General features: G+C 33.2%; 1 protein-coding gene across 2 annotated transcripts in view; it reads left to right on the forward strand.

Annotated features, from left to right (window-relative positions):
- The window catches only part of LOC111510348 (uncharacterized), a 226043-nt gene extending 212941 nt beyond the window's left edge, over nt 1-13102 (forward strand). For both annotated transcript variants that reach the window (XM_074170556.1, XM_074170557.1), the window contains one exon: nt 10058-13102. In XM_074170556.1, coding sequence (XP_074026657.1) covers nt 10058-10487 — 430 coding nt within the window. In that variant the 3' untranslated portion in view covers nt 10488-13102. The remainder of the gene's footprint in view (nt 1-10057) is intronic.
- Nucleotides 13103-13713: the final 611 nt, after the last annotated feature.

The following is a 13713-nucleotide window of genomic DNA, read 5'->3' on the forward strand; positions in this document are numbered from 1 at the left end:
TAATGGTGGACGAGCGGGTTTGATGTCGTCGAGTAGAACTACATTTTTATCAAGACTCGTTGCTCCGATCGACTTTCCACACGAGTACTTTTATTCATAAAATTGTCCAAGTAACCTTATTTTGTTGAAGAATATTGAAAAATATCTGTCATTTCAAAGTTTTGGGGTGTGGGCCATCGGGGGTAGTCCGTTCCTGACTTTATAGCAAAACAACTGACTCCTGCATGAAAGCTCATCGACGGAATTCATTTGTTAACTTGGTTACGAAGACTTTTAGGAAAAAAAGTTATATGAAGTACTGGTGATATTTTGACCCCATCTATACCTACATTCCCGAGAGGAAAAGAGGAAGTCCAGGGACACCCTGTATATATATATATATATATATATATATATATATATATATATATATATATATATATATATATATATATATACATAAATAGAAGAGTGTTTTTTCGGGGATTCGGTCTGTGTTGAAGTAAATACTACCCTTTTTAGCTGCCCGAGCTTTCGCTAATGTTTACTAGCTTTATCGAGGGGTGTAACATAAAAAAGGACATAATAAGTATAGATATAGAACATAATAACGGAGAAAACAGCAACATACCTGTGCTATGTGAGGATTATTACTTTATGAATTTCAATTTTGAGAGAAATATTGTTGACATTGAATAATGTGGATTCCTTTTTTTTATTTTTTAATGTTGTTTATCATGGTGTTTAAATATTACAGGATGTTTTCAGGTTTTTTTTGTTAGTAAAAATGAATACATTTTGCTGGGGTTGTCAATGTCTGTCTTTTTGTTGATATTGTTTTCTTTAATTTTAATTTCAGTCATCTCCATCTCCAGGATAAGAATTAGTTGATAAAGTATTGAATAATTGTTTCAAATTTTTAATTTAAATTTGTTCAAATTTAAAACGAAATTCTTGTACTCTAACACAACACGTTTTAGATAATGATCATTCAGTCGATTATACTAACACCAAAATTCTCCATTTTGAACAAACCACTATTTGAAAAAGCCAATATCTGAAAAACTATCCAGGTTAGGTATAAGGAACCCCAAAATAAAATGAAAGATAATTGAATTTTATATCATTCATACAAAAAATACAGGGTGTTTTATTTCAAATAACAAAGTTATCTTTGTTCGAAATTATAAAAAAGTAATTATTTTTGAACATTCCGTATAATATTGAGAAACGGATTTTATCGAAATTAATAGCCCAAAACCTCTTTAATGTTTGGTCAGAATTCGGAGGGTTGATTTCTATACATATCGATGTTATTTACTTCCTAATTGTACCTAGCATTTTCATTAAAAAATCAATAACTCGAGAATGGTCATAGTTAGGTACATAATACTTTTCATGAAGTCATATTATTTTTCGTGGACTATTCAAAAGTGTAACTCAATACAGGGTGTTCCATTCTGTAGACTTCAAAATAATTTCCTTCTGCAGCCTCGATCATCATCATACATATAATGAAGTGAAGAAATTCCCGAAAAAAATCAATGGTTTGGTTTACAGGACCGTGTCGTATGGGGCCCCACCCTGCACAGGGAAACTACTGTTGCATTAGTACACATTTTATGATATAGGTTTAGACGGTGTTGGCAACACTGAAAAGGTGGGGTTAGAACAAAATATTGAAACATGGTGGCTGGATGTAAAACAAAACCGAAAAATAAACTGTATTTATAAAAGTAATGTTAATTTTGGTCTTCATTATTCGGGTAACGAATAAAACATGGTGGCAGCGGTGAAACCGATGTAAATACAGGGAAAAAAAATCTGTTGGTGTGCAGTGGGGAAGGACGAGACGGAAAAAACCTATCTAGACTCCCAAGTACGGTGATTACGGTTGTTTACGGTTGAATGTACAACCTCCTGAGAAAGTCAATTTTGCGGTTTCGGCTAAGTGGCCACAGTGGAAAAAACGTTTTGAAAGATATTTGACGGTCTCGGGTCTCAAGCAAAAAACTGACACTGATAAAATAGACATTTTGATGTACGTTATGGGCGAAGAAAGTGAACGAATTAGTTTGCAGTGGGCACAAAAACCAACAACATATGCAGGGGCACTGAAAGCGTTTGATGATCATTTTTTCCCGAAGAGGAACATCATATTCGAAAGATACAAGTTTAACACACGTATACAACAGGCAGGTGAGTCAGTGGACAGTTTCATAACAGCTTTGCATGTGCTGTCGGAGTTTTGCGAGTATGGAAACTTGCGAAATGAGCTCATCAGGGATCGTATAATCGTAGGCATGCAGGATGAAAAAACGAGTGAAAGACTTCAGCTTCAATCGAATCTGAACCTTGATGATGCTGTCACAATGGCTAGACAATGGGAAATGTTGTCTCAACAAGGTGCTGTTTTACGTTGTGGGTCAGGTGCAGAAGTCATGGCTGTGGGTCGTGATAATATTAAAAAATTTCCTGGGAATTCGGAGGCCAAACAGAATTATGCAGGAAATCACACTGCGGAACAACAAAGGGAGGCAGCATGTTATTTTTGCGGGAAAGAGTACCACATACGGGACAAGTGTCCTGCCAGGAAAGCGAAATGTTCGAGATGCAATAAAATAGGTCATTGGCACAAGGTGTGCAAATCGGTCAAGGCCATAGAGCAGGATGTCAGGTTCCAAGCTGAGCAAAATCAGGAAGAGAGTTCAGAACATTTTTTAGGACTCATGATAGGTTCAAATCAATATAATCAAACAGATATTTCTCAGTGGTTTTGCATGTTAGATGTAGAGGGGTTTGAAACTAAAATAAGATTTTTGATCAATTCTGGAGCTGATGTCACATGTTAACCAGACAAAATGTTGACAGAAAGTCTTTTCAACAGGTTACAGCCTGTTGGCCGGTTGGTAAAAATTTGAATGTACAAGGTCAACTGAAATTGAAAATGTCTCATAGGGATAATACATTTTGTTTAGATACCTATGTTTTAAGGAATTCACAAACTCCAATATTGCTAAGGCCGGGAATCGTACACTTAAACATTTTGAAATTTGCTGGAAATTTGAATTTAGAAAAATCAAAGGTATCTGCATTCTCTGAGTATCCAGGCTTGTTTGGCACCATGGGAGAATTTCGGGAAGAAATGGAGATAAAAATACGGGAAGGAGCTGTACCCTTTGTACAGGCTGCGCCCAGTGTGGTACCTCTACCGTTGTTGGGTAAACTTCGGACATAGTTGAAACGATTGGAAGATCTGAGGATAATAGTACCGGTGGACGAGCCAACAACTTGGTTTGCTCCGATAGTGGTTGTACCAAAAGGGGATGGGATAAGATTATGCGGGATTTCACAAAATTAAATCAAATTGTTTTGAGGTCACATTTCCCAATTCCCAAGGTCGAGACAACTTTAAATAAATTAAATGGGTCTAAATATTTTTCTAAATTAGATGCAAATTCCGGGTTCTATTCCGGGTTCTATCAAATAAAAATCAGAGAAGAATGTCAAAATTTGACAACTTTCATAACTCTCTTCGGAAAATATAGATTTACACGGTTGCCATTTGGGTGCATGTGCACCGTAGTATTTCAGTATCAAATTCTCAAAAATATTATCGGATTCGGAAGGGGTAGTTATGCATATCGACGATATTCTGATTCATGCGCCGACCATGGAACAACATGATAAAATATTGCGGGATGTTCTACGCAGGTTACAAGGTGAAGGTATTACACTTAATAAAAAAAATGTCAATTGGGGGTCACTAAATTACATTTTTTAGGGCACATTGTTTCGGAAAACGGTATAGAAATTGAGAAGAGTAGAGTCGAGGCTATTTCTAAATTTCCGGAGCCCAGTAATAAAAAAGAGTTGATGCAGTGGGTGGGCATGGTTAACTTTACAGCCAGATTTATACCGAATAAATCAGAAATTTCAAGTCCCTTGAATGAGTTACTTTAGAATAACGTTATGTTTGTATGGGACCATTCGCAACAAAATGCATTTGGAAGATAATTTCTTTACTAGAGAAGGCACCTTGTCTTTCTTATTATGATCCGAGTAAAAAAATCATTGTTAGTTCAGATGCATCATCTTATGGACTTGGGGCATCATTAATGCAGGATGATGATACCGGGAGACGAGAGGTAGTTGCATACGCGTCAAGGACATTGACATCAACAGAGGTGCGATATGCACGAATAGAAAAAGAGTGTCTAGGGTTAACGTGGGCTTGTGAAAAATTCAAAGAATATGTTTTGGGGCTCCCAAAATTGTATTTAGAAACGGACCATAAACCACTCATTCAGATACTAACTAGTAAAAATTTAGACGAATTGACACCAAGGTTACAAAGGTTTCGAAATCGTTTGATGCGATATACTTATGAAGTAAATTACATTCCGGGGAAAGATTTGGTAATCGCGGATGCATTAAGTAGAAATCCATTGAAGTATACAGGGGCGCCGGAATTAGACTATGAAGTTGATGCTCATGTCAACTTTATTGTAAAACATTTACCGATTAAAGATGAATTTTTGAGTAAAATTTTGGAGGAACAGAATAGAAATAAAGTTTGTAAAAAGCTCATCGAATACTCAATAACTAGTTGGCCTAATAAGCAAGAACTATGTCCTGAATTGGGGGTTTACTATCAATATCGTAACGAAATATTGTTGAATGAAAATTTTTTGCTCAAAGAGACGCGAATTATTATTTCCCTTAGGTTACAGAAACAAGTTTTGGATTACTTGCATTTAGGTCATCAAGGGATATCTAAGTGTAGAGAGAGGGCAAAGGTATCAGTATGGTGGGTGGGGCTATCCACTCAGTTGGAGAATATGATCCGTAATTGTCCGAATTGCATTGAGGAAAGATCAACTTCAAAAAACCATTTCTGAAAGATGATATTTCCACCAGAGCATGGCAAAAGGTAGCAATGGATTTGTTTAAGTGTATCGATGTCTGGTATCTCATTATTACTGATTATTTTTCAAATACTTTGAGGTAATTCCTTTGAAATAAATGACACAAAAAGTCATTATATTAAAATGTAAGGAAGTATTTGCACGATTTGGTATTCCCGAATCGGATAGAACCGATAATGGTCCGCAGTTTCAATCGGAGTTTAAAAAATTTGCACTTGAGCTAAATTTTAAACATGTCACATCAAGTCCTTATTTTGCTCAGTCGAATGGGGAGGCGGAAGCCGCAATGAAAATTGCGAAAAATTTGATCAAAAAGAATAAAGACTTGTCTATGGCATTATTGTCTTATAGATCCACTCCCTTGCCAAATGGTTTTAGCCCAGCGGAATTGCTGATGTCGCGTAAATTGAGAACTAATTCACTTATATTGCCAAGTAAACTAAATGAATTAGTGGATACTAAATCTTCGATTGAAACTGAGGAAAGAAGGAAACACAAACTTAAATGTGATTTTGATAAAAGGCACAAGGCTAAAGAATTGTCAGAGCTTTTTCCTGGTGATAGTGTTTGGATCACTGATTTGCGATGTTACGGAAAAGTGGTTAAAAAATTAGATGAACCACGATCTTATCTTATTGGAACGAGTGGGGGAATTTTCGGCGAAATCGCTGGTTTTTGGTATTAGCACCATATGCACAGTTTAGATCTTTTGACAGTCAGACTCAAACAACATTAAGTCAGACCCAAACAACATTACCAGAACCGGTGCCCAGTAGTTCTTTACACTCAGATGTAAACTTAGGTAGAAGTGATAATAGTTCTAGTGAGTGTACTAATGAATTCGTGGAATCAAAGGTGGAAAGTGCGTGTGGAATTAGTCCGGTTAAGAATAAACAAAAAGCTGAAAGTCCATTAAATAATTGGCCAGAGCGAATTAGGACTAAACTCAAGTGATTGGTTGATTATGTAAATTAGATAGAACTGAAATGTATATTTAACTTTAAGTTTAAAAGGGGAAAGATGTTGCATTAGTACACATTTTATGATATAGGTTTAGACGGTGTTGGCCACACTGAAAAGGTGGGGTTAGAACAGAAGATTGGAAAATAGTGGCTGGATGTAAAACAAAACAGAAAAATAAACTGTATTTATAAAAGTAATGTTAATTTTGGTCTTCATTATTCGGGTAACGAATAAAACATCTACAAGGTGGTTAAAAAAAAGTTTTTTATGGAACACCTTGTATTTCGTTACAATTTTGAATAGGTCAGGAAAAAATAATATGATTTTATATAAGATACTATGTACCTAACTATGACCGTTCTCGGGTTATTGATTGGTAACTAAATAACATTGAAATGTATAGAAATCATCCCTTCGAATTATGACGGAGCATAAAAAAGTTTTTGGGCTCTTGATTTCGATAAGACTTGTTTCTCAATAATAATAATAATTCATTTATTGACTACGTTATAAAGAAAATATTTGTAGCAGGTCAATTACAAGATATATGTGACAATCAAAGCACCTTATCAAAATAAATAAAAATATGAGATGAATATATACATACATACATATATACATGCACATATACAGACACATGTAAAAAACAAATATACAGACAGGATATTACAGAAATAAGATAAAAATAAAAAAGTATAATAAAGAATTATTGAATCAACATATAGTCGGTATCTGAAAATATTCGTTCACTGTGTAGAGACTGTGAGCTATTAAGAGTTTCTTTATCTTGAATTTAAATTCGGCATAACTCAAATTTTATAGTACTCTGGCAAAACATTATAAAGGTTCAAATTTAAACTGTTTCGAGATGAAGTCTCTAATCTAAATATTTTATTTAGAAGGAAAGAACCATGCCTAGTATTATATGTATGGTTTGTGTCACTTCTAGGATTTGCATGGCAATTTTTGTGAATCTCCAGTGAACTCAAATAAATATAAATGAAAGGAACTGTTAATATGTTGAGTTTTCGAAAGTAATTTCGGCAAGAATCCCGAAGACCTAAACCGGCGACTATTCTTACAGCACGTTTCTGTAATGTCATGATTCGATGAGCATGTGTAGAGTTGCCCCATAACACAGTTCCATAAGATACATGAGAATGGAATAATGAGAAATATGAGATCAGAAGCACATCCGGACTAACTGATTTTTTGAGTCTCCTTAGCAAAAATAGTTGACTAGATAGTTTTTTTGCTAGGCAGTCAATATGTTCTGTCCACTTGAGGGACTGGTCTAAGGTTATACCTAAAAGTTTTACGGAGTCATGCTGATTCAATTTACTGCTCATAGTGACGGTAATTTCCTGAGTTTTTGTCTCATTTTGTATCAGTTTATTTGGTATCAGCCACTTATTTATATTTGGCAAAATTGACATGTTTTTTTCTTTCAAATTTATTAAATTTGAATCGGAATGATAAAATGTAACATCGTCTGCGAATAAAATACCATTAATGTAATGAAGATGTTCAAATATATCCTTAATGTAAATAATGAAAAGAAGTGGCCCCAGAACTGAACCTTGAGGTACACCACAAGTAATTTCCTGACTAGAGGATAGTGTTGAACCATGAAAAACCGTGTGAACTCGTTGAGTTAAATATGATTCAAAAAATTTGTAAGCAATTCCTCTGACACCATAATATTCCAATTTCTGCAATAATACCTGATGCAAGATGCAGTCAAAAGCTTTACTCAGGTCACATAGAGTGCATATAGTGTGTTCACCTCTCTCAAAAGCATCGACCACATCGCTCACCAGTTTTGTTACGGCGTGGGTGGTAGATCGGTTCTGCCTAAAACCATAGTGATTTTCATTCAGAAATGTATTTTCCTCAAAATATTTCGCCAGTCTCTTCTTGACGATAATCTCTATAATTTTTCCAATTATAGGAATAATTGATATAGGACGATAGTTTTCAGGTGAGTTTACATTCCCGTTCTTGTGAATTGGGATAATTTTGGATTTTTTAAAGATGTCAGGAAAAATTCCGTTAATGAAACATAGATTGCAGAGTGTTGAAATAGGTTCTGCAATACTAAATTTGATTTCCTTCAATAAGGTACTGTTCATTCCATATACGTCATAACTATGAGATATTTTCATGTCGGATATGGCCTCAAGAACTTCATTAGGTGTAGTGGGGAAGAGAAAAAATGAATTAGAATATGATGGCCGTGATTTTAAAAAGTCAGTTGCTGAAACTGTGGTTGCGGGTAGTTGCTCTGTCAGTATACCGGCGATAGTTGAAAAATATGAAACAAAATCATCTGCTGATAAATTGCAGGGTATTGAAACATTATTAATCCTACCTCTCTCGAGATTAATCAGTCTCCAAATATCCTTGGACTTATTTTCCGAATTTATAAGATAGGTATATTTGTTCAAATTTGAGACATCACTAATTGTTTTAAATGTTATTAAGGTATTTCTAATTTCTTTGAGTTCATCATTAAGAAAATTTACTGGTTGTTTTCTTTGATTATTTGAGACGACTTCCAATGGAAAATTAATTTCAACAAGTTTTTTTATTGAGTCTGTAATAAAAAATGCGAGATTTTCAATATCAACTGAATGATGGGAAACACTCCAGCCCAATTCTTCAATCTGTTTTTTAAATTTCGCCACCTTATACTTTGTTATTTTTCGAATACAATTATTGCCGTTTCTATGGTTAAAGGACGAACTCTGTTTGATGAACTGACCTCGATGATCTGACAAACCTGTTTCTAAAATTCCGGCTTCATATTCTCCCTTGTCGAGATTGGTCAATATATTATCGATGCACGATTTAGTCCCAGTTCTAGGGTCAATTCTAGTTGGATCATTTATAACTATTTCAAGCCCAAAAGATGTTATAATACTCCCAAACTTTCTACATATACTGTTATATAACTCAAAATTGATATTGAAATCACCCAAAACAATGATTTGGATAAAATTATCTGATAGAAATATTAGAATTTCCTCAAGCTTTTCCATAAATATGTCATTATCTCCATGGAGGCACGATCTATACACAGTGACTAAGACTGTTTTATTTTGTGGTAATTCAATAGCACAAAATTTGGCATGATATGCAATACAGTATTTTTCGAGATTCAGTTGCTTAAACCTGATATAATTTTTGAAAAAAATTGTCACACCACCATGTTTATTTTGCTCTCTGCAGTAATCAGCTGCAAGGGAGGAATTGGTGAACCGTATCGCTGAAATATCGTATTTAGTGAGCCAATGTTCGCTCAAACAAAGAATATTGAATTCGTTTTCATATAGAAAGTGAGAAACAGAAACGATTTTATTAGATAAGCATTGTATGTTCAAGTGAAAGATACCTACCAATGTTCGCTCAAACAAAGAATATTGAATTCGTTTTCATATAGAAAGTGAGAAACAGAAATGATTTTATTAGATAAGCATTGTATGTTCAAGTGAAAGATACCTACCTCTATGCTGACACAATCACTCAGAGAATTATTTGAGTTTATTATGTTTCCGCCTCCCGAAAGGAGGAGGAAACATAATATCATACAGAATGTTCAAAAATCATTGTCACTTTTTTATAATTTCGGACAAAGATAACTTTGTTATTTTAAATAGAACATCCCGTACTTTTTTGTTCTGAACAATATAAAATTCAATTATTTTTCATTTCATCTAGCTACAGATAGGTAGCCCAAAAAGTGTATGAGGTGTGTATAAAAATGATCTAAAAGCCTTTATATTACCTATTCTAATGACAGAAAACAGATATTTCAACAAACAAAAAGAGCTCCTGACGAAATGTGGAGATGTTTTTGATCGCCTTTTGTTACAGGCAGAAACAATTTCGAAATTTATCTCTCAACACACATACCAGTCTTTTAATTCTCTGAATCTGATTTCAAAAAGAATTGGTAGGTATATAAAAAAAAATTTAATCACATACACTCCTGGATGGGCACAATCAAATATTCAATAACTATAAACCTTATTACTGTATCTTTGACCAGTTCAGGAATTTAAAAATTGTGTTGGAAACTGGTTTCTTAATTTTATATTACATAAACATCATAGAATTCTGAAATCTAACGGATAACTAAGTAGGTTGTGAACTGAATAAATAAATATTTTATTCATATATTACAGAGATGGTCTCATACGATCCTGTTGGAAGCGTGAAGCTAAAGAACGCCCTACGGCTTCGCAGATGGTGGAGTTCCTCGCAAATAATCCAAGATTACTTACCCCTTGCCTAGAGGGCCCCATATCTTCCCTTCAGATAGGTGATAGTGATCAGCTTGAGATGGTTCTAAAAGATACTAAAGTGTCCCCTACGAAATCAACAAGCAGTACTACTTTCAGATCACCCAGTTCTGTGTTCGCAAATAAAAATGAATCAGACATTATACCTATGGAAATATGTTCTCCAAAACAGCCACTATTAGGACCTAGGAGGTCAAGCAGCCCAAACATTATCAGTAAGCTTGTAGTGGGAAGCGAGAGGGAATCTGAGGATGATGATGATGAGTATTTAGATCAAAATTCATCTGGAAGGCAAGATAATACAAATGTATAGCTTCGGTTGAGTCTAAAGAAACTGTTATAATATTTCTCACTGTATCAAAATCAGGAATTGTAATTTCTTGAAGGCTATATAGGTTAATGAATTTTGAGGAGTTTTGGAAAGCTTGTAAAACTTTGAATCCCTTAAAATCGACTGATTATTCATAACTATATCTCTGAATTTTCATCAAAGAATCAGATATTTATTTCTTTCAACATTCCAAATATTATTCTGATAAATAGAGGATTTGAGAAGTAGAGATAGTTAGAAATAATTTTACTGCCAATTGAAATAGAGATCTGTTGAATTCATCCTGCTCCTTTTTTCGATCCGCCTAATTTCTCAAATGTTTCTGCTCTGGTCAAAGAAAAAAATCGAATTTATATACTTGAATTGCATTTATTTTTACTGAAATACCAAACGTGTTCATGATTATTTCAGTTAAGGGAACTCTATATCCTGATTCCAGTTGTTAATTTTCAAATCTCCTCAAATAGTGTAATATCATTTTATATAAACTCATCGCCATCAAACATAAAATGAAAATAATGGAAATTCAAGTTACACCTGGATATTTTTGATAAACAAATATTTTACTACCACCCTTCTTCACGATCTTCAGTTTTTTCTAGTCAACGATTTTTAGCGAGAAATGAGACTTTTATATACAGTTGATCACAAGAATAGTATTATAATTCCATTTATCACAAACAAATGCAATATAGACCTTTACAATCACTTTCACGTGTCTTTAAAGTGATTCACTATCATATGGATTCGCTACCTCAATATTGGACTTCTTAGCCGATTACCATATAAACAGGCTGCTTGAGGGAGGCTCAAAAGGGTGATTCATTATTAATGAAAATTAAATTTCATTTTCATTCATGAACCGCTAAAAATGAATGGTTACATTCGTGATGAAAAATTTCGATTAGACATTGATTTAGATAACGAGGTAAAAAAACAGCCTTTTTTGAATGTCAAATAATGGACTTTATTATGATGTATAACTTGTGTTGTGAGTTGAAACCTTTTGAAAATGAATTTAGTGAAAAATTACCTTATAACAGATAAGTTATAACATTTACTCAGGTATTGATAATCCTGGCAATATAAAGTGAAAATTTTTATTCAGAATATAACCATTATAATAAAGCAGTTTCATGTTGACAATAATTTTCACTTGTTTAATGTACTCAGGTAATTTCAAGAATTGTTTTCAATTTCCAACAATGAAATAATTATTAATGAGTCACCCCTATGATACAGATTCAATGGTTCACTAAATATAAAATGTAAAAAATAATGTGTAATATTCACCAGATCCAGATAAAGGTTTCACATGAAAAGAAAATTCTGTAAAATTTTGAAGGAAAACTAGAATCTGTACCATGGATATCAATCTCACATAGAAACCATGACTGCTATGTTCCTTAATACTTTAAGAAACAAACCTAATTAATTTAAAACATATTCAAGACTTTTGTTTTAGAATGTTGTAAGTGTTTTTGTACTGATGTAGATAGTTTTGATGTATATTTTATATGAATTCAATCAAACCAAAAGTAAGTAATATTATAATATCCTGAGACTTGAATAAAATATGTTGATTGCAGACTTCCATGAGACTTTTGTAGATCTTGACATGAAATATTCCGTTCTTTTTTTATGTACTTTCAGATATCAAAAGTCAATTACAATAATGAGTTGTTCTCTTCTGAACAGTAATAATCTTGTCAGGCTCGACCCATTCACTCTTTCTTGCTGAGGAGTTCCAGAAAAGGCTTCTAATCAAATATATGAATATACACATACAGACTGCTATAATAAAAAAATAGTATCTGCCATTGAAATAGAAAACAATCATTGCAATCACAAAAAAAAAACAATAATTTGACCCACATCTCAACTCATTTCAAATTCAACAATGGGTACTTAATTGTTAAAAATATCAAAATTCTCTTAGAAACTCATGGAAAGTTGCATGTTTGGACGCAACCACTTATTTTCAAAGTAGATATAATGATAATAATTTAAATTAGTTGTAAGTCCTTTTGAAAAGGAATAGTTTTGCAAATAGGAATCCACTCAGTACCACCAATGCTAAGTTCCTTATCAAGCCAAAGATATGTAAGATAATTAATGTTTTTCCAAGGTTAAGAAAAATAGTATTTTCTGAAAATGATATGGCAAATACTACAAACATTTTTTGCTAAGAATGTCCAATATGACCCAACTTTTTTCCCAACCATGTCTTCTTCACCTAAAAACTATTTGTTTGTATTTTTTCCCAACTATTTTTCACCTAAATTCTTTGTATTCAAAATTATGTCACAGTTTTGAGATAAAAAATTTGTTTTAACACTTTTTCAAGCAAATAGTGCGAACTACTGTAATACTGAAAACTCTTAGGATTGTTACTAGTGAATTCCTTATGACAAAACAATGTATGTTGATGAGAGATTTGATGAATGCGGGAGTGTAAATTGCTTAATTGCATTTTGTACCTGACTACTCAATTAGTTTTTAATACTTACTATTTATACTATGTATTTCGTCCAAATATTTTTTCAGGATAAAAATTAATATTAATTTCTACAATAATAAATACAATAAGATCAAAATGGTATTTCACTTTTGCACCTAATATCTTCATCCTGTTATTAATGCACAAAGGAAAATTTGATTCGTAATGCTTTGGGGAATCCAAGTAATTTTCACATACATTATTGAGGTATTTTAAAGTTAGTCAAATTCAGATAATCATAAAAATACTTTAGGTTCATTGTATATCTATCTACTCAAGTACCTGATTTGAAGTTTCATTATGTAATTCAAAATGTCTCCAAAAGGTGTAGAAAATTTGAAGCTCCTAATTTGATTCATCACTCTAACTGTCACATTCGGGAGAGTTCTTGCAACCTATATACTATGTTATCTATATGTGTAATGCTAAAATTTTGAGTGTAAGTGTGAAGGCTTTTCTCTAGCATCTGCTAGATACCTGCTCAGTAGCTATATGAGTACCCCACCATCCCATACCCATGTGATATTAATCACATAATATTCATTAGTTTTTTTAATGATCTGAAAGTGCTATTTTCTTTGATCCTTGATTATGTGAACACTGCAATCAGTCCTTTTGAAAATTATATATCAACACCTCAAATTATTATACTGTTGTTTCGGCAACAAAATGGTTGAATATTCATAAGGATTGTTATTCATATCGAAA

Source organism: Leptinotarsa decemlineata, unplaced genomic scaffold (genome assembly GCF_025532065.1).
Source record: "Leptinotarsa decemlineata unplaced genomic scaffold, Ldec_3_MD MMD2_P_RNA_scaffold_9, whole genome shotgun sequence".
Taxonomy (NCBI): Eukaryota; Metazoa; Arthropoda; class Insecta; order Coleoptera; family Chrysomelidae; genus Leptinotarsa; species Leptinotarsa decemlineata.